The sequence below is a fragment of the Onychomys torridus genome, chromosome 10 (genome assembly GCF_903995425.1).
Source record: "Onychomys torridus chromosome 10, mOncTor1.1, whole genome shotgun sequence".
Classification (NCBI taxonomy): domain Eukaryota; kingdom Metazoa; phylum Chordata; class Mammalia; order Rodentia; family Cricetidae; genus Onychomys; species Onychomys torridus.
The window spans coordinates 25,787,129-25,808,283 of record NC_050452.1 but is presented as its reverse complement, the minus strand read 5'-3'; the positions used below and the strand labels follow the sequence as shown (position 1 = coordinate 25,808,283).

Sequence of the window (21,155 nt, the reverse complement as noted above, 5' to 3'; positions counted from 1 at the left end):
AAGGTCCTGTTCAGTTCCCAACACTAAATGGTGACAAGACAATGAAAAAGCATCAGGTTAGCACAGGAGCCCATGGGAAGCAGGGGCAAGTCAGAGACTAGAGGGGGATCCATGTGGGAGACATACATTCTCTGCCTCCCCCCCTCTTTCTCTCTCTGTCTCTTTGACTCTGTCTCTCTCTCCAGGGTCTGTATGTAGCTCTTGCTATCCTGAAGCTTGCTTGATATGTAGCCCAGGCTGGCCTCGAACTCACAGAGATCCACCTGCCTCTGCCTCCTGAGTGCTGGGATTAAAGGTGTGCGCCACCACCGCCCAGCTGCCTTCTTGAAGATGGGCGGTGCAAATAAGAAACCAGGCAAGAGCAGCGTGGCAATGGGGACCTCAGCCCCAAAGCCTGAGCCTAAGGATCAAGCTATGCCACAGCTAGGATTTGTAAGAGGACTATTACCCAGAGTCATCTAAAGGAGACACCCTGAATGATACCTTGATTTGGGCCTCTGAGCAGAGGACCTGGCCAAACAAACTGGACTTCTGAACGTTTTGCTTGTTTCCTATTGTTCTCTGTCTGTCTGAGTCAGGTCCTCCCTATATAGCAAAGGCTAGCCTTGAACTCTCAATCCTCCTGTTTGGGAAGGGTCTGGCTTACCAACTGGCAGAAGTGAGAGCTAATAAATGGATGTTGAGTCAGTGGAGGCCTGGGATGCTCAGTGGGAACAGGGCCTCTCTCAGGGAGCTGTGTCCAAAGCCGGCTCTCCCTGACAGAGTGACTCAGAGCATCCGGTTTCCTCCAGCAACCCTGGGCTGTTAAGAGACAGAGTTGGGAGACCTGCCAATGCCAGCTCACTGCACATGCAGCTTCCTTTGACCCTTCACTGTAAACTGAGGCACTCAACCTGATGGCCTCCTCATCACATAATAAATAATGCCACCCAGAAGGCGAGGAAAGTGTGACCCGAGAAATCCTCAGTAAGAATTTAGAGCCTGTCCTTCACAAACAAGGTGACTGGAGGCAGGCCAATGACTTGCTTTAGAAAAATAGCCACTGTGTGCATGGTGTGGCTAGTAACATCCTTACTTAGTGCCATGTCACCCTGAACTGGGTGAGCTCTAGAGTCTAATGCTCAGCAAACCATGGCTGGCTAAGGTGTCCAAAGGTCTGGGCTTTCCTTCAGTGGCTTTGTGAGGCTCTGACCTCTAGGACCGAAGAGGGGCCTCTCCGCTGTCCCTAAAGGAGCGAGCTCTTTGATGAGCTGCTTAGTGCCCTCGGGTCCTGCACCAGATGCAGAACCAAGGTGGAAGGCAAAGTGCTGCTGTTCTCTGCCTGCCTTACTGGACCAGAGACAAGGTCATGGCCTCTGGGTCCTTGTTTCAGATGCGCCCTCACATCCCGAGCCCTACCCTAAGTGCTGGTCAGTGAACCCAGGGTTACCGCTCAGCCCTTTCTATGGCTCAGGTGCTACCCTGTGTACTCTCCCACAGCACCTGTCAGGATGGAGACCGGAAGCTCCCACTCAATGGCAGGCCTCTATTGGCCAGTGACCTGACTAGTGGGATCATAAGAAGCCTTTGTCCAACAAAGAGGGAAGGTCTGTTCCCCCAGCTCAGCCACGCTGAGGCCAAGATCGCTGTGGGCAGATGGCTGGGGCTTTTATTCCATGGGAGATTGCTAGCCACCTGCCCTCCAGCCCTACCCCTGCTTTGGGCTATGTGGGCCGCTCCTGGGGCTGATATGTAGAGCCAGCCTGACCTCGGTTCGGTGAGAGTTTCCTCCTGAGCCTGGCCAAGGCCCGGATGGGGTTCTGGGTGCAGTTGGCTGAATAGGTTCTGTCTTCCAAAGAGACTTTGCTGGGCCAGCTGCTGGGGAAGGCTCGGGGGCCTCCTGGATGGGTTCTGCCTGTGCTGCTCGCCCGGCTTCCGGGAAACGGCCGTCTGCCAGTGGGCCTGAGGAAAGATGGGGACGCCAAAATTCCCTGTGATCAAGGGGACCCTACCACTTATCTGACCGACCTCAAGAAAAGCCTTACTCACCCTAGGGATGTATTCTGTGCCTGGGCTGGGGCTATCTCTCCCTGGGTGTCCTTGTAGGGAGGGGACCAGTGCTGGCCCTGTGGGATCATCTGCAAAGAAGGTCAAGTTCATCAGGGCCCAGGACCTATCCCCCTTCCCCCGCCTGCACTGCAGAGAGTGTCAAGATGGATGGGGTGGCAGAATCTCCAGCCAAGCCCTCAGGTTCTCTTCACTAAGAGGCAGGGCTTGCAAAGCCACCCAAGGGCCATCCTAGCTGCAAAGCCTTGGACAGGTGATATACATTGACTCCTGAAGTAAAAGAATGAGGGGCTGTAGTGGGATTGTGAGCTGGAAGGCTGTCTTTCAGAGTCTCATACCTTTTGACATATGGAAGAAGTTTTTCAAGTGTGGCCTAAAGCCACATGCCATGAGGCAGGTTCTCATGGCACAGTCTCAAATCCTGCCTGGTAAGGACCCCTTCATATACCCAGGTCCCCTCAAAGGCTCACTGTGAGGCCTCCCTGTTGGGCCACCTCTCGGATTTTGGTCAGCATTGACTGGAACCGCCTGTTCTCTTCCTGTAGGACCTGGATGCGGATGTCATTGGCTTGCATCTGCCTCTCCATGTCATGGGTGACATTGCTAGAACCTGCAAAGACATTTGGGGCTCGGCATCACTGGGCCTGCCTCTTCTGTCCAGCTGGACAGGGCAGAGGGTGGGGAAGGGTAGCGCCCAGGCATCCCTTCCTGTAGCCACCTATTGTGAAGGTGACATTACATTTAGAATTGGAGAGCCGGTGATTCCTACAACTGCAGGTTTGGATAGTGAGTAAAAGAATGGGTCTTACTCAAGACCACCTGTCTTGGGCCTGTCAGAGGGGTACTGTAGGTTGTGCAAAGGTACACTGGGATTTGAGTCACAGGAAGTCATCATGTATGTTCTTCCTTGTACTGTGTGTGGTTGATAGATGACAACTTCCAGCCCTACACACCTGAGCAAGTCGCCCGCCCATGCTAGATCTCAGTTTCCTGCTTTATAAGAAGGTTGTTGGGCTGGAGAGAAGGTTCAGTGACTAAGAGCTCTAGCTGTTCTTTCAAAGGACCAGGGTTCAACTCCCAGCACCCACATAGCAGCTTACATCCATCTACCTCTGGTTCCAGAGGATCTACCCCATCTTCTGGCCTTTAGGCACCAGGTACCAACACAGTACATAGACATATATGTAGCCAAAACATCCATACATAAAAAGGTAATTTTTAAAAATGTTTGTATGGCTGGTGAGATGGTTCAGCAGGAAAGGGAAGAGGCTGAAACCCAGCCTGCCCACCTGAGTTTGGCTCTTGGACCCATATGGCAATAGGAGAGAACCAACTTCCACAGCTGTCTTCTGACCACACTTGTGCCATGGCAGGTGCACACACACACAAATGTCCAAAACCGGGTATTTGTTTGTTTTGTTTGTTTGTTGAGCTGAGGATCGAACCCAGGGCCTTGTGCTTGCTAGGCAAGCGCTCTACCGCTGAGCTAAATCCCCAACCCCCCCAAACTGGTTTTTAACAAGAGTCCGGGTTAGCCTCATGAGGCAGCTGTGGGCAGCAGAAGGTGTGGCACTTAGTGCTCAGGAGTGACCACTCACTGTGAGCAGCTGAGCTACAGTGGATCTCAGATAGCCCTGGGGAGGGCTCCATCCATCCCAGGGCCTCAGAGACTGCCTGACAGGGTCCTGTGCCAGTGGAGGTGCCCTGTGCTCCTAACCATGGGGTCCAGACACTGAACAGCCAGGGGAGATGGCCTAGAAAATGGTCCTCTGATGTGCGACAGCAGGAAAGGAAACCTGGGGAAGCTGAACACGGACTGGAATGTGATGTGACAAAGAGCGTCACCACAACATGAGGAACTGTATTAAAGGGTCCCAGCATTAGGACGGATAAGAACCACTCCGCTAGGGTGAATGGTGCAGTCACTTTGCCTTTGGGTTTTGTCTGTTGTCTCCATAGAGAGGTGAACAACATAGGAAACACTTGTGGGTCACGGCGGCTCTACAACACTGCTCACCCTCCTGCCCCCAATCTCCTCTTGCTGAGGGTCCCATCCAGGCCCTACCGTGGGTCTGGGCCTCTGTGGGCTGGTGCAGGTCTGGGAAGGCCACCAGCAGTCGCTCCCGCTCCTTCAGCTCCTCCAGCTCCCGGTGCAGTTCTGAGATGGTCAGCTTCAGGTCTGTGGTTACCTGCTCCAGGTCCTGTTTCTCCTGCTGCACGCTCCGCAGCAGCTCCTGGGGCAAAGACCAGCTTCGTCCTGGCTCTAAGCTCCCTTGGGGACACACAGGCCCAGGGACACCCAGCAGGTTAGAGGCTCCTCAGCGAAGAGGACCGCTCTCCTCTCACCCTAGCCCACCGCACCTGCTGGGCCTGTAGCTGGCACTGTTTCTGTTCCCTGTCGCTCTGCAGGCTCTTCAGCTGCTCCTCCAACTCAGCCCGCTGGACCTCAGCCTCATCCAGACTTCCCCGCAGCTCTTCCCGCTCCTGGTCCAGACTGTCCAGCTGCTGGAGCAGAGTCCTCTGCTTGGCTTGCAAGGACTAAATGGGAATGGACAGGCAGGGCAGATGAAAAGACACTGGGGCCAAACTAGCCATCTGGGACTAAGGAGGCTGCGGGGTGGTGGCTAGGACCCTCTGCTCTGTTTGGGTACACACAGATGTTTCACTGCAGAAGACAGGCAACAGGCAGATGGACATTCAGTCAGGACACCTCCAGGCCCCACTGTTCCGAAAGCAGTTGGATGACCCCTTCTTCCCACTCATGCAGCTCCCACTCAAAGGATTCTGGGAAACAGGCTTTATTTCTTTTCATCAAGTCTCTGGTGTCACATTTGCCTCTGTCATTGAAACCCAAATATCCTGGCACCCATTGAATTGACTTGGCTCTGCCTCTTGGTAGCTGTGTGGCCTTGGGGCAACTTCTTTAACCTCACCACGCCTCAGTTTCTCCATTCATAAAATGGAGAACTATGGGAGTATCTACCTCCTCCTATTGTGACAGGGAATAAGGGTAAGAGGGCTGCAGGGCCTGCAGCCCAGTGGCTGGATTATAGGCCTCACCTCCTGATGACGGACCATGCTGTCGACTCGGGCCTTCTCCTTGTCCAGCTCTGTGCTGGCCCAGCGGATCTGCTTGCCAGCTCCGTCCAGCCGCCCTGCCAGCAGCTGCACTTGCTCCTCCAGCTGCTGCACTTGCCTCTCCGCGGCCGCCCTGCGCTCACCTTCCTCCTCCAGCTGCTGGACCTTGGCCGCTGCAGGGTTGAGTGAACAGGTACAAAAGAGGTTGGGGAAGGGAGCTCAGAGTGAGAGTCTCTGACTGGGACTGAGGGGAGGTCACATCACAGATCTGAAGCCCAGACCACAACATGATGTAGGTCTGGACTACAGAAGGCACTTTCAGCCCACTGAAGTTGAGACTCCAGCTTGGACCATCACCAGCAGTACAGAGTCAGAATCATTCTCCTCTGGTTCCCACTGTCTGCCCTAGAAGTTTGGGATGGAAATGGAGGTACATGTCCAGCTATACAGTGAGTTGGCAATGTGGATGGGGTCACACAAAAGGGCATCTTACCCATGGCCTGCATGGACTTCTGCTGCTGTTTCAGGTCTCCCTCCAGAGTGGCCACCTTTGTCTTTAGGTCACACGTTTCTACAGCAGCCAAGAGAGAGGCCTTTCAGAGGGTCACTTGGGCCTATGGCCTCTAAGGCCAGTGTACCCTGTAGAGTGGAGGCAACCATCAAGTGTGCAGGGGCTGCTTGAGTTGCCAAGAGAGGCCTGGGGTAATCCTAGGAGGCCTGGGGCCCTGGCGTGCTCCACTGGCTGGCCGCTGCATTACCTATGCCTCTCTGGACCCAGTGATCTACATGGAGGCAATGGGGAGGCTCAGAAAGGACACTGACTACTTGCCCTAAGCACTCGGCTGGTAACAGTGGGCAATGGTACCTTCCTTTTGCCCAAGAGCTTCTGCTAAAGCCAAGAGGTGCTGGGGCTAAGGGAGCTCCCTGCAGGTACCTTTAGTGACCACCAGAAGAGAATGTTGGATCAACACCCCAGCCCTTTCCCCTTCTGATGGACAAGTCTGAGGCTCAGGTGCTACTCAGACCTCCACATACTCCCTAAGGAGACAGCTCCAGCTGCTCACAGGGCTGCCAGCTGGATGTCTACACCCTTCTTGCTGCCTTCCTTTCCTGGAACCCTTGCCCACTCCCCAACTAGGGTTTTTTGCATGCAGACTATTAGGACTCAAAGCTGGTCTCTGAGGGAGAGGAGGGATGACTGTCCTGAGGTTATGGCAGTGTCTGGCCTCTGGGGAGTAGACCTGTGAGCAGCTGTTGCCTGTCCTGTTCACACTTGGCCAGGCTCCGCTCAGCCTCCTCTGTCTGCTGCTGCCGCTCTCCTCTCTCCTGCTGCAGAGCCTGCTCCAGCTTGCCCACCTGCTTCCTTAGTTCATCCTTCTGGCTCTCAGCCTCTTCCAGCTGGGTCCTGAGGGGCCCGACAAGTTGGGTGAGGGCCCCCACATGCTTATTGAGTCGAGTCAGATCTTTGCTCTGCTCTGCTGCCCAGTGGCCCACGGTGGCAGCCGGCAGTGGTTTGAGACCCATGCTGTCCTGCACCAACTTCTGGAACTGGCCCAAGGACGAAGGCAGGTTTTGGCTCTGACACAGGCTGATGACCACCTTGCCCACCTCCCACAAGCTGCCCTGGACACTGGTGCAAGCATCACAGGGCACCAAGGCTGTCTCGATGGTCTGAGAGTGCACACTCTTGGTTTTCTCAGAGGTCCCCGCTGAGCCCCGCAGGGAGACTCTGACAGGGATGCTCTGTAGCCCTTGGCAGATCATGGGCAAGCCTGCCACTGGGGAAGGAGGCTTGATGAACTTGGCAGTCATGCCTTCGGGGCTCCTGGCTGGTTCACCCTTGGCCGTGGGCTTGGCGATGGGAATCTCCCCTTGGTTTGCTCTTTTCTGGGGTCAGGAAAAGAAAAGGAAGGCAGGTGAGACAGATGGGCACGGGACATGTAACCAGTTCCCCGGAGATGTTGGTGACAGCCTTGCCCAATGCTCAGACCTTCAGATGTTAATGTGACACCCACACAAATCACAGAGAACATTTTCCCGTTTCTCTCTGACTCAACCCAGCCCTGGCCTCTTTTCTGCTCCCCCTGCTCCAACCCCCGGCTTTACTTGGTTAAATAAGCATGGAACTGGGAGGGTAATGGCGGCAGTCACGACTAATTCTTACTGTGTTCTTGATTACACTCATGCCACTATAACTACTCTGTTTTAGACTCCTCTCCCTCACAGTGATGGCGTCCTTTCTAACTGGGTGACTGTGAGGATTATGGGATAACCTGCTATCAAAAGGGGCTCATATAAAACCTGTTGTACAGTTGAACAAACATTCAGAGTGGGAAGGCATTTCCCAAAATCCCACTGTGTAAATAGCAAAGCCAGGGAGCCAGACTTGACCCTCAAGGCCTGCTTTCTTAACTGCTAAGCCCATGGGACTTGAATGGGAGGTTCTAGAGTTTGAATGCTCCAGCTGGGCAGTGGAGAGCCAGCGAAGGATACAGTGCATGCAGTGGTGTGGTAAGAACATAGAATTGTAACCATATGTGAGGGCGACCATAGTTAGGGGCCAAGATGACCCACCTGGGGGACTGCCTGCTGGTAAAGCATGCCCAGCCTCAGCAGGTTGCTCCAGAAGCGGCGCACTGTGAGCCCCACAGACATGCACGGCCCTGCAGCTCGGGTAGACGGCATCATCTGTTCCAAACTGAGGTTTTCCAGGTAGCTGGCACAGCTCTGAAGCAGCAGCAGGAGCCTGTGGGCAGAGTCGCTAGGTGGGCTGGGGCCAACACTGGTGCTAATACAGTCTTCATACAACTGGGGGCTTTGAGCTCTGGGGGACTGACCTGGCCAGACCTCTACAGAGTCCGTGTCAGCTTCATGCTCAACCCAGGGGCCACCTCCTGTCAGGTGCCCTCTCCCTGGTTGGAAGTACTTTCTGCTTTGTGGTTTCCCACTTGACCAAGGAGCTGAGGGAAGGAGCATGGCTCAGAAAGTTCTGGGGGAGTTCTTTTTTTTTTTTTTTTTTTCCTTAAGATTAATTTATTTATTATGGATACAGAAGAGGGCGCCGTATCTCATTACAGGTGGTTGTGAGTCACCGTGTGGTTGCTGGGGATTGAACTCAGAACCTCTGGAACAGCAGTCAGTGCTCTTAACCTCTGAGCCATCTCTCCAGCCTCTTAGCATTCAGGTTTTTGTTGTTGTTGTTGTTTTGTTTTGTTTTGTTTTGTTTTGTTTTGTTTTTCGAGACAGGGTTTCTCTGTGTAGCTTTGTGCCTGTCCTGGATCTCACTTTGCAGACCAGGCTGGCCTCAAACTCACAGAGATCCACCTGCCTCTGCTTCCCGAGTGCTGGGATTAAAGGCGTGCGCCACCACCACCTGGCTTTTTGCACCTTACTTTTCTGGATGACAAATAAGACCCTAAATAATAAGAGGAGCCCAAAGTCACAGGTGAGCAGGGCAGGGCAAGGGCATGTGCATGTTTTCCTGGTTCCAGTGTGTGTGTGTGGGGGCTCCTTCAGGCTGAGCAGCCTCTGTGACAATTGGGAGTTGGGGTACAGACAGCTAGGTCTCTTTATGCCAACCTCCAAGTTCAAGTTTAGAGCCAAACGAATGTTGGGGAAAGGGGATGCTGGAAAGTGTGCCTTGGCATAGCCAAGACTTAGCTTCAAGGCAACACATACATGGAAGTGAGCTCTTCTTATTGCAGGAGGTAGGGGGTGGCAGGAGGCCCAGAGGCCTTGAGGAGGAGGTACCCACTGCCTCCAGGCCTGCCCTCTGCGCCATACAGACAATAACACTGGGGAATTAGGACAATGCAGGGGATTCAGTAGAACAGCCTGGGTCCTCAGACAGCCACCTCTGGAGGGGACGCTCTGATACATGTAGCCTGAGCATCCAAAATGTCACACTGTTGGCTACAGGCCACGGCCTTCACGCTAGGGTTCCCAGGCTAAGCTTACATTCAGTGGTCTCTCACAGGAGTTACTTTTATACACAGGAGTCAGCTATACACAAAGGAGGCTAGTACTAACTCAGAAGTAGACAATACTCAGCCAGGGAGGGTGGGGGAGGTAATGTCAGCAACAGCTTCACAGGAAGGAGGTAAGTGACTGGGGCCTTGGTGGGTGGAAGGGTGCTCTGCTAAAGCAGGCCTAGATGTCTGCTCTGGGAGAGGAAGTGTTCTGTACTCACACCCATCCAGCCATGCGGAGGATGCAAACCCTGCTTTCCTCCTCAAGACTCCTCCAAGCCTTACAGGAGCACTCTGCCTTTTCTATCTCCAGGCAGGTCAGTCCTCATCATTTCTGATGCCCATTGGTCCCTGACAGCTTTGCTGGCATGGACAGTTTTTGAGTGCCAGAAGCCTGGATTGTGGTTCCCAGGAGGAAACTTTAATGAGAGTATAGAGGTGGTCGGGCGACAGGGGAGCAACTGGCCTCTTCCTAGCAGGGCCAGGGGTGGGAAAAACATCCTCCAGCCTGTTTCCTGCCTTGTGAGGCACAGAGGGAACATAGCCCGCAAAAATGCCAGAGCCTGGGGTGAGAATGCTAAGCAGCAGCTGTAGTGTTCCTGACACATGGAAACCTGAGGTGACAGCAGGCAGAGCTGTGGTATTGTGGGGACCAACAGCACAGGGCAGAGTGGGGGTATGGACAAGAACTCCCTGAGGTAGACAGGCTAGGGCAGCATGGTACAGCATGCAACAGAAAGTGGGGTTACACTGAGGGTCCTGAGCTGTGGCCCCTGACCTGTATGGTTGACCATGGTTGACTGTTGTTACCATGTTGTGAGCATCTCTAGAAAAGGTTCCTATAGCTGCTACTGGTGAAGGGGCAGGTTTGGCCCAGGCCTTACCTGTCAATGACCAGCTCCAGCAGCACAGCATGGGACAACTGTGTGAACTCAGGGTCACCGGGCACATGGTCGTAGTGCTCCAGAAGGGCCACCATATCAAGATCACAGGCCAAACGGTCAGGGAACTTCCAGGATGGGTAGCGCACAGGCCCAGCACGGGAGAACACTTCCACAATGGTGCCCTGCAGGTCGGTGAGGTCCTTGTGCAGGCTGTCCATGCAGGCCTGGCTGCCTAGCAGGTGTGCCATCCCCACAGCTCCTGGGGCTGAGTGAGGAACCATGGTCGGCCAAAGTGATGTGGCTATTGCCTGGAGAACCTTATAAACCCCTGACCTGTCTCGGTATTCCACATCACAAATCCACCTCTGATTTTAGGGAGAAATCCTGGGTGACAGACCTTTTAGAACCTGGTTCTGGATGTCTTGGCCAGCCTCCCTTTCACCCACCCAGCCCTGTGGCCACCCTGCCTCCAGAGAACCTGTGTGCCCCAGGCCCCCTTGCTATATGGAGACAGGAATGAGTCTTCTACCTGTAGGGAACTGAGGAAGCCACGAATAAGTGAAGTCCTAAATGAATGGATGCTACTGATTTGGGCACAGTAATGTCAAGGACTCCAGAGGGAAATGGCAAAGCCTTCCTTGGGGTACTGAGTGCGAGTGTTGACAGTATATTCAGACTATAGCCACCACAGCTTTCTCCCCCTGGATGTTTACAGACTGAGTGTTGCCTCCCTAATGAGACTGTGCCTACCAAGATTAGCTAAACTGTAGTTGAAGTTTTTCTCCTGTGTCTTGCCCGGTCACACGGTCCCGCAGTCCCACAGCTGCTCAGACCCAAATGAACACACAGAGGCTTAATATTCATTCAAACTGCTCGACCATTAGCTCAAGCTAACTACTGACTAGCTTTTTTTTTTTTTTTTTTTAAAAGCTGAAGATCGAACCCAGGGCCTTGCACTTGCTAGGCAAACGCTGAGCTAAATCCCCAACCTAGCTCTTACACTTAAACTCAGCCCATTTCTGTTAATCTGTATGTCGCCACATTTTCCGTGGCTTTACCTGTGTGTCATTACATGCTGCTCCCTGAATGGCGCCCTGGCGTCTCCTGACTTAGCCTTCCACTTCCCAGAATTCTCCTTGTCTGTTTAGCCAGCCTAAACTTCCTGTCTGACTACTGGCCAATCAACTTTTTATTTATCAACCAATCAGAGCAACACATTCACAGCATACAGAACATCCCATAGCACTAAACCTGTCTCCTTGATCCACCTATATACCATAAGCCCTGCCTCCTTATGTATCTATAATAACCCTGCCTCCTTGTTCAGCTGTAAGCAATAACCTTGCCTCCCTGTCCAACTATAAACACTCTGTCAAACTATAAAGCTGAGCTCCTGGGATAGTGCGGTTTCTCCATCCTAAGCCCAGCTTTTCTTTATGCCTGTCTTTTCATCACACTGTGTCTCTGCTCCCAGGCAGGTCCAAGATACACTATCTACCTTTCCCTCTGACACAACCAAAACACATCATAGTTTCAGCATAACAGGGGATGCTAGGCTCCACCCCCACCCCTACCATCACCGCACCCCTGTAAACACGTGGACTGTGCCCTTTGAGTTCATTACTGTATGACCTGGTCACCAAGTCTGAGACCTGGGTCCAAAAGTGCTGGGAAACTCAGAGGCACCCAAGGTGATGCTGGGGTCTGGAGCAGACTCTGGGTTTCCCAGAGGACTAGTTCTGCCCTTACCTCTCACGGATGTCTGCCCATGAAGCTGGAGTGACTGACTATGTCCACCTCTTGGACTTGGCTCTGAGGTCTGGGGCACGTGCCGGGGCCTGGCTTTCTGGCTCTGGGCTTCCTGGTTCAGGTTTAGGGCTGGCCGCAGGCGGCCCTCCCATCCCTAGGAATGGGTACACAGGGAGGGAGTGAGCACACAGGAGGGCTTCCCAGGAGACTGGCTGGGAGCTGTCTACAAGAAGACTTGCCCCAGGCTGGAGGAAGGGGATGAGGAACTCAGCCTGACCACAGGAGTACTACTCCCCCAAATCTGTCCCCTTATATATAACCGGAATCCAGAGAAATCACTCAGGCAGCGGGAGTTCTTAGTCTACTCTCTTTCTTCCATCCTTAGGCCACGCTGCTTCTAGAACAGCCATGTCCAAAAGAAGTATAATGCAAGGAATGGGGGCTTGGAAACAGAGAGAACAGCAGAAGCACAGAGCTCACTTTCCTTTCCCCTCGACCTTCCCTGGAAAGGCTGCAAAACTCAGGGACATTGACTCCCCTCCCTTCTTCCCTGAAGACCTCATATGATGGGCATCCTGTAGAAAATCTCGTTGGTAAGGATATCACAGGAGAGTGAAAAGAAAGATCTGGAGTCAGTGAGATGGCTCAGCAGGTAAAGCATTTGCCACACAAGGATGACAGCCTGAGTTTGATCCCTAGAACTCATATGGTACAAGGAGAACATCAGTTCACAAAAGCTGTCCTCTGACCACCACACATGCACTGTGACACATGCATGTGTGTTTGCACACATCAGCACATATTATAATGGCAAACAAGTTTTTTGGTTTTTTTTTGCTTTTGTTTTTGTTTTTGTTTTTGTTTTTTTTGAGACAGGGTTTCTCTGTGAAGCAGTCCTGGCTGTCCTGGAACTCACTCTGTAGACCAGGCTGGCCTTGAACTCACAGAGATCCACTTGTCTCTTCCTCCTGAGTGCTGGGATTAAAGGCATGCAATACCGCATGCACCACCACTGCTAGCTTCAAGTAAAAATTTTTAAAAAGAAAAAATAATTGAACAGTCTCTTTTGGTTTGAATGTAAATTGTCTCCCACAGGCGTGTGTATTGGTTGCTTGGTTACCCACTGGTGATCTTCAGAGAGGTGACTGGACCTTGAAGGTTTTGATATAGTCAATGGGTTCATCCTCTCCTAGATATACAATACAATGGCATTACTGAGAGGTAGTAGAAAGTTGAAGGTGGGGCCTGGTTGGAAGAAGGCCATTGCAAGTGTGTCCCTGGGGGCTCTGCCTTGCCCTGGCCCTTCCTCTATTTTCACTCTCTGCTTCCTGTCTGCCAAGAGGTGAAGAGCCTCCTCCTCCACATGCTCCTGGTCTCTGAACCAGGGAGCCAAAATGACTCTCCCTTTAAACAACAAGAGAAGATGTCCTATGTGTCCCCTCTTTATTACTGTTAGAGCATAGAGTTTTATCTTCCAATTATATTTTTTTGCATGACTGTCCATAAAAATATAAAGATGTCCTGGTCCTTTTGGGTCTTTGTTTCTGAAAGCTCCAAAACATGGACAGTTATTTGTTTATAATGTATTTATATTAAAGAATGCGGTGCTTTGAATGAGAAGTTATTTGTTTATAATGTATTTATATTAAAGAATGCGGTGCTTTGAATGAGAATGGTCCCAGTAGGCTCATATGTTTGGGTCCCATTTAGTGGAACTGTTTGGGAAGGATTAGGAGGTGTGGCCTTGTTGGAGGAGGTGTGTCACTGGGGATGAGCTTTTAGGTTTCAAAAGGCCTAGCCTGGATCTCCCTCTGCCTGCATCTTTCGGATCAGATATGGATTCTCAGATACTATTCCAGCATCACACTGCCTGCCTCCCCCATGATTCCCATCAGAATGATCATGGATTCAACCTCTGAAGCTGTAAGCAAGCCTTCAACTAACTAAATGTATCTTTCTTTTCTTCTTTCTTTCTTTCTTTTTTTCTTTCTTTCTTTCTTTCTTTCTTTCTTTCTTTCTTTTTGAGATAGAATTTCTCCACGTAGTTTTGGGGCCTGTCCTGGATCTCACGTCTCACTCTGTAGACAAGGCTAGCCTCGAACTCACAGAGATTCACCTGGCTCTGCCTCCCGAGTGCTGGGATTAAAGGCATGTGCCACCACCGCCTGGCTAAATGCATCTTTCTATAAACTGCCTTGGTCATGGTGTTTCTTCCCACCAATAAAAAAGTAACTAAGACAAAGCATTTAAAAATTTTAGTTATTTAGCTGGGTGGTGGTGGTGCACACCTTTAATCCCAGCACTTGGGAGGCAGAACACAGGTGGATCTCTGTGAGTTCGAGGCCAGCCTGGGCTACCAAGTGAGTTCCAGAAAAGGTGCAAAACTACAAAACCCTGTCTCGAGAAACAAAAAAAAAAAAAAAATTAGTTATTTATCATATTTTATGTTTATGAATGCTTTGCCTGCAGGTATACAAGCACAACATGTACCTACCTGGTACCTTCTGAGGTCAGAAAAGGACATCAGATACTCTATAACTGGAGTTGTCTGGAGTTGTAAGCCATATGAGGATGCCGGGAACTAAACCTGGGTCCTTGGCAAGAGGAGCCAGTACTCAACCTCTGAGCCATCTTTCAGCTCTCATAGAAAAACTTCTATTAAATACATTTTTATGCCTTTTTTTCTTTTTTTCTTTTTTTCTTTTTTGAAATAGGGTTTCACTATGTAGCCTTAGCTGGTTTGGAGCTTGCCATATAGACTAGACTGGCCTCCAACTCAGAAATCTACCTGCCTCTGCCTCCCAAGTGCTTAAAGGTGTGTATATGTGGCTTTTTTCTTTCTCTTCTTTTCTTTTCTTTTCTTTTTTCTTTTCTTTTCTTTTCTCTTCTCTTCTCTGTTCTTTCTTTCTTTCTTCCTTCCTTCCTTTCTTGCTTGCTTGTTTGTTGTGGAATAATCCTCTTGTACACTGTAAAGATTTGTCACTCAAATTGGTTTAATAAAATGCTGATTGGCCAGTAGCCTAGCAGGAAGTATAGGCGGGGTGACCAAACTAAGGATGATAGGAAAGAGAAGGGCAGAGTGAGGAGTTACCAGCCAGATGCAGAGGGGCAGGAGATGAATGTGCCATGCTAACAAAGGTATAGCCACATGGTAAACCATCAATAGAAATGAGTTAATTTAAATGTATGAATTAGCTAATAACAAGCCTAAGCTTTTGGCCAATCATTTACAATTAATGTAAGCCTCAGAGTGGTTATTTGGGAATAGGCTGTAGGGACAAGAAACTTCCATCTACACTTTCTTTCCTTCCTTTTTTAAACATCCATCTTTCTAGTTTTAGGGATCTCAGTTATGAAACTTGTGATGAGTAAGTTAAAATATTACTTTCTCTGTTTTTTTTTTTTTTTATTGTTTGTTTGTTTTTCAAGACAGGGTTTCTCTGCGTAGTTTTGGTGCCTGTCCTGGATCTCGCTCTGTAGACCAGGCTGGCCTCGAACTCACAGAGCTCTGCCTGCCTCTGCCTCCCAAGTGCTGGGATTACAGGTGTGTGCCACTGCTACTTTCCCTCTCTTAAACTACTGAAAAGGAGTAAAAAGAAAGCTGGAGAGATGTCCCTCTTGCAGAATACTCAGGTTCGGTTCTCAGCACTCACAGATGTCTATCTGTAACTCCAGTTCCAGAGGATGTGATGCCCTCTTTTGTCTTTGCAGGCACTGAACACTGGTAGTACTGGGACGTGCCTGCAGGCAAAACACCCATATACATAAAATATAAATAAATCTTTTAAAAAAAAAGAGTGAAGAAAGAAAATTTAATTTATTTAGCCTAATATACTCAAGGCATTATTTCAACAAAAACTCAATATGAAATTGAGATTTTTGTTTATTTTTTAATTTTTTGAGGCAGGCTCTCACTATGTAGCCCTGGTTGTCCTGACGTTCATTACACAGACCAGGCTGACCTCCAACTCACAGAGATCTGCCTGCTTCTGCCCCCCCCCACCCCAGTGCTGGGACTAAAGGTGTGTGTATTCACATTTGACTATTTACTTATTTTTAATTTGTTTATTTTTAATTGTAAGTGTGTCTATGTGATGTTTGTGGGTGCCTATGGAGTCTACTGGTGTTGGATCCCATGAAGCTGACAGTACAGAGCTCAGCCACCTGACATGAGTGCTGGAATTGAACTGGGTCTCCTGGAAGAGCAATACATGGTCTTAATTTCGGAGTCACCTCTACAGCCTGGCTATTAATTTTTTTTTTTAAAAGACATGCTTGTGCTGGACATGGTGGCCCCATACCTTTAATCACAGCACTGGGGAGGCAGAGACAGACAGATCTCTGTGACTTCAAGGTCAGCCTGGTCTACCAGTGAGTTGCAAGACAGCCAGGGCTAGAGAAACTCTGTCTTGAAAAACCAAAACAAAACAGAAAAAAAGAAGGGAAGAAGGAAAGAAAAAAAAGATAGTCTGTATATCCCTGCTGGCCTTGACTTTGAGGAAGCTGACCTTCAAACTCTGTCCCTCAAGCCTCTACTTCCCAAGTGCTGTAATTACAGGTGTGCACCACTATACCCTACAAGTGGTGGTGGGGACTGAACTCAGGGTTTTGTACATGTTAGGTAAACACTCTACCAATTCAGCTATATACCCCCAAGCGCTTAAACTTTTTAAAAAAATGTATTTAGCCACAAAGTCCAGTGCTTATTTGACCCTTATGGTACACCCTCAATTTGTACCAGATAATATTTCAAAAACATTAATTTTTTTTTGTTCTTTGAGACAGTGTCTCTCTACATAGCTCTAGCTATCCTGGAACTCACTATGTAGACCAGGCTGGCCTTGATCTCACAGAGATCCACCTGCCTCTGCCTCTCAAGTGGGATCAAAGGTGGCCCCACCACACTTGGCCCTATTCAAATACTTGAAAGCCACATTGGGGCTAGTGGTTCCTGTGCTGGGCAGTACCGGTGTAGAGGGTCGGATGCTATGAGTTCAACAATGGGACTGAACATCTACTACCTGCTAGAGTGAGGCAGGGCATGGTGACACAGGCCTGTAACCCTAGCACTTAGGAGGCTAAGACAGGAGGAATGCAAGTTCAAGGCCAGGCTGGGCCATGAAATGAAGCTTGGGAGGAAGGGAGAGAGATCCTTCAGGAAGCACTAACCATATCTGAGTTTTCCTGCAAGGAGTGCTGCCCATAATACTCACATACAAACAGATACATTTGACTCATATCTCCTATGTGTTGACTTGGCAACTGCCTCTGGTGAGATAGTGCAGCCCAAGAGATTTTATGTCCCTAAGGAGTGAAGTGCAGACAGTAAGGAAAAACAACAACATGAAACATCCTGGCTTTCTTTCCTGGAAAGGACACGAAGGAAATAAAGCAAGCAAGAAGTCCCAATCTGGGGAGAAGCAGAGTCAGGAGGCAAAGCACCTGAGCTCAAAAAAAAAAAATATATATATATATATATATATATCTGTTACTGGGGCCATCTTAGATACCAATTCCCATGAGATTCTGGGTCAAAACACCAAGAATATTCCAAGTTAAGCAGACACTATAGCTTGGTAGTATGGCACTTGCTTACCATGCATGAAGCCTGGGTCAATCATCAGCACCACAAACACAGGATATTCAAAGTTACTTTCTACTGATTCTTTTAAAAATAGAGCTCATGGGGGGCCAGAGAGATGGCTCAGCGGTTAAGAGCACTGGCTTTTCTTCCAGAGGTCCTGAGTTCAATTCCCAGCAACCACATGGTGGCTCACAAACATCTGTAATGAGATCTGGTGCCCTCTCCTGGCCTGCAGGCATGCAGAATACTGTATACATAATAAATAAATCTTCTTTTAAAAAAGGGAGCTCATGCAGATTCATAGTGTGGTGTCTGTGGAGGGGAAGAGCACGTGACATGGACGGTCTCTGTAATTCCTAGGTCTTGAGTGAACCTGAAGCAGACCACACAGGTGATGGCTCTAAGGGAAACAACATTGTCATTAGGAAGGGCAGGAGCCTTTCTCTCCATTTCAACCCTCAATCCTCCCTCTCTCTATCAACTAACACCATGGTTTAAGACATGCTACTTGTCAGCCAGAATGCTCACTGAGGTTCAGTCACCACTGAGAAAGTACTTTTGAAATCCTAAAACCACCTACATGGCAATTGCCAATCTCTGACCTGAGTTAGCTATTGCCTGGACCCCTTGGGACATGAAAGTGACACAGTGAAGACACAGTAATAAACATCAGATTAACAGAGAAAAAAGACTATGGATTCCTTTCCCCCCCTCACGTACGGAACTTCCGTGAGTATGAATTCTTATTTCGTGGTCTTCACCAGTAAATAGCTTGCTATAAGGAGCAAATGATGCAATACCTGTAGTGTTTGACACAGGCAGTAAGTAAATGTCCAACTGATCCTAACTGTCTCTATTCTACATTAATAACAATGACATAACCAGCTACAGTGTGGATGGAGAGGGACCTTGCGAGTTTTGTTGCTGCCCCATTTCACAGGTGAAGCGCGTCAAGATGAGCTCAGAACCCTCTTTCGGAGTTGGGAGAGGAGAGGGAAGGGGGAACCTAAAGGATCTCAAGCGAGAAAGGCGGGTGATTGGAGGCGGGTCTCCGGGAGGGGAGAGGCGTGGTCTGCAGGGCCGCACAGGTGGGAGTTTGGAGAACAGCTATGATTGGAGGAGGTCGGGCTTGAGGGCGGGGCTATGGGAGTTAAAGGTGCAACTTACAAAAGAGGGCAGTGGGAAGAGACCCTAGGGAATTGCGGGCTTGGGCACTGTAAGACGGGATCCGGAAGAGGTGGTGCTGAACAGGAAAAAGGGGCTAAAGGTGTAGTTAGGTGGGACTCTACCGCAACAGGTCTAATGGGAGGAAAATTCTTCAAAATGACAGGCCAAGCAGGAAGGAAGACTGGAATGGGGGGCCTGGAAGGTGCAGTCGCAGGGAGCGAGAAACCGGCCAGGGCCGCGAGGGGAGTCCAGCGGATGATGTAGAATGGCTCACCTGTCTCCGGCGTCGCAGCCTCAGCTCTGTGTCTGGCCGGCTCACAAAACTTCGCCCGGAGCGCCTGCGGCTCCTAGGATCCCTTGAAACCCTTAGCTGCGCGCCCAGGCCGCTGCCATGGCAACCGCACAGCGCGCCGCCCTGCCCGCGGGGCGGGGTGGGAAGTGCGCCGTGGCCAGGGGGCGGGGCCGGAAGTGTGCTCACTGTCTTCCGCGGCTGGTCTCTGGGTCGCCGCCATCTTGCCATTGCGTTGTAGCCTTCGTGTGTGCAGCTTAACCTTGCCGCCGTACCGGTTGTCGCCCTGAGGCGGACTGGCAGCCCTGAGCGTCGCAGTCATGCCGGCCGGACCCGTGCAGGCGGTGCCTCCGCCGCCGCCAGTAGCCACAGAGCCCAAACAGGTACCGCGCGCCGTGCTCCTCTGCCTGCAGTCCTGGGGTAGGCCTCGTCCCTCCCCTCCCGCGCGGGCGCCACGGCACTCCTGCTGGAAGCCCAGGCTGCCCTGAAGGACTTGGAGGGACTGCAAGTCCCAGGAGTCAGCGCGCTGCGTTGCCTTCTGGCCCCCAGAGCTCCCGAGATCCGGAATTCTCAAAGTAGCCCGTGGACGGGTAGCCTCAGCCTCACCTGGGGTCTTTAGAGTCCTGAAACCCCCGCTCTAAACCTTCTTGTTTTGACCAGATCCCAAGGTGTTTCGTTCAAGTGTGAGTGAGAGGCATTCATTCGGCCAGCCTGTTCACCACCGCAGTTGGGTCTACCAGTCGCTCAGCCTTTGTCCAGTAATCTCTAATTTCCTAGCCTGTCCTTTGTCTTTTTTGTTTTGTTTTGTTTTTTAAACAGCTACGAGGTGCTTTCCCCAAACCAGAAAAGGTGCCAGTCTTCATTAATACAGAATGAGGTATAACCCCTGCCTTAAGAGAGAGCCCAGACTAATGAAAATAGAGACATGCACAAATACTCAATGTTTATTGTCTGTGTCAGTGTAAATGATAAAGTGTCAGGCAACCTTTAAAAGCTTTTAAGGCTGGGCACATGGCGGACATCGGTAATCCCAGCATTTGTAAGTTTTGAGGCAGGAGGATTCTGAAGGTGTTAGCTTGGACTACTGGGGGACACCCAAAAGCTCACAAACAGCTGAGGAGGAAGCATGTAGGAAAATAATTGCAGTTCAGTTGAATACAAACAAACCATGAATTTCGTCAGCGTTGCTTGCAGGAGTAGAGGGAAAGTAAATGTGAGGGAAGTCCGCGGGAGTGAGGGGTGAGTGGCTGTTTTTAGACTGGATAACCATGAAGCGAGATGAGGGAAAGGAAATTATTCAGCATACATGTGTCAGGCACATACTACATGCTTATTGTTGCTTTCGATTCAGAATACAATCCCAAACATGACAGATGAGGCCCATGTCCTTTCTCCCAACATTTATGTGTTTGTGTGCCCGTGTATTTTCCTTGACACTGGGGGAAAACAGACAAGGTGATACCAAATAATGGTCACAAAACCACTAAGGTAGGAGTCACATGGTTCCTCTTTTGTCAAAGGCACATGAGCAAGTGTGGCTCACATGCAAATTTGGGATAACAGTGGTAGATGCAGTTAGGGTTTGAATATGTCCTTGAAGACAGTGAGAGACATTTAAGCTGGATAGTGACATTTGTGTTTCAAAAACTTAGGATTACAGTGATGTAAAGAGGGGGAAGACAAACAGTTAAGGTATTCAAAAGACACCGAGGGTCTGTCTGTCTAGATTAGGGCAAGAGGGATGGGCAAGTGTTGGTCACAGATGACTCTTGGCACAGGTGCTCCAGCCTAAGTGATGTGCTGGAATCCTGGTTCTGTCTGTGGGGCAGGCACACGTTTGTTATCCCGTTGTCTGTAATATGAGAATAAGAACACTTACTCAAGGCTGTCATCAGGATCCTAAGAGTTAATACAGTTCAAATGCCTGGGTGTACTTTGTGTTTGATGAACCTTATTAAGGAGACTGAGGAGGCCTGGATTTCTGGCTTATTTGTGACTGGAAAACCATCATAGGTTAGAGATAAAAGTGTCCTGGAGTCTGTTGGGTCCAAAGCTTGGTGCCATTCAAGAGTTACCTGGGAGATTGGTTTAGGCAGGATTTTTCAACCTAAAGTAGGGAAAGGAAGTGTAGAACATAGTTTTCAAGAATGTCTGCTGAAGACAGGGTGAATACCAGAAGAAATTATAAATCATGTTTAGAGCAGTGGTTCTTGACCTTCCTAATGCTGTGACCTTTAATACAGGTCTTCATGTTGTGACCCCAAACCATAAAGTCATTTTCCTTGCTGCTTCATAACTGTAACTTTGCTACTGTTATTAATCGTAAATATCTGATATGGTTCTAGGCGACCCCTGTGAAAGAGGGTCGTTCAACCCCCCCCCCCCCACTC

At 50.1% G+C, this 21,155-nt stretch overlaps 2 protein-coding genes across 3 annotated transcripts in view; one reads left to right on the top strand and one right to left on the bottom strand.

Annotated features, from left to right (window-relative positions):
• Window positions 1-269: 269 nt before the first annotated feature.
• On the bottom strand, window positions 270-19,236 carry Ccdc157 (coiled-coil domain containing 157). Of its 2 annotated transcripts, XM_036200622.1 has the most exons (12): window positions 18,751-19,236; window positions 11,726-11,879; window positions 9,977-10,241; window positions 7,699-7,870; window positions 6,366-7,011; window positions 5,618-5,695; window positions 5,107-5,297; window positions 4,408-4,584; window positions 4,112-4,280; window positions 2,517-2,656; window positions 2,029-2,117; window positions 270-1,941 (listed from the first exon to the last, which is right to left on the bottom strand). In XM_036200622.1, exons 1-12 carry the CDS (start codon window positions 18,994-18,996, stop codon window positions 1,704-1,706), a joined length of 2,565 nt encoding a protein of 854 aa, XP_036056515.1. In that variant the 5' UTR covers window positions 18,997-19,236; the 3' UTR covers window positions 270-1,703. The 2 variants fall into 2 exon arrangements, with proteins under 2 accessions (XP_036056515.1, XP_036056516.1); XM_036200623.1 differs by lacking the exons at window positions 9,977-10,241; window positions 11,726-11,879 and having other exon boundaries at window positions 18,751-18,759.
• Sf3a1 (splicing factor 3a subunit 1) overlaps window positions 18,943-21,155 on the top strand; it is a 22,936-nt gene continuing 20,723 nt past the window's right edge. The window contains exon 1 of the mRNA XM_036200624.1: window positions 18,943-19,148. Coding sequence (XP_036056517.1) covers window positions 19,086-19,148 — 63 coding nt within the window. The 5' untranslated portion in view covers window positions 18,943-19,085. The remainder of the gene's footprint in view (window positions 19,149-21,155) is intronic.

What these genes read in the sequence shown, in the direction of transcription:
- Ccdc157 (XM_036200622.1), bottom strand. Translation starts at nt 18,996, where the DNA reads ATGGCAAGATGGCGGCGACCCAGAGACCAGCCGCGGAAGACAGTGAGC. An exon ending in ACCAGCAGGCAGTCCCCCAG is followed by an intron (nt 7,012 to 7,698) that starts GTGGGTCATCTT and finishes TCCTGACCCCAG; the next exon opens with AAAAGAGCAAACCAAGGGGA. An exon ending in CACAGAGGCCCAGACCCACG is followed by an intron (nt 2,657 to 4,111) that starts GTAGGGCCTGGA and finishes ATGTCTTTGCAG; the next exon opens with GTTCTAGCAATGTCACCCAT.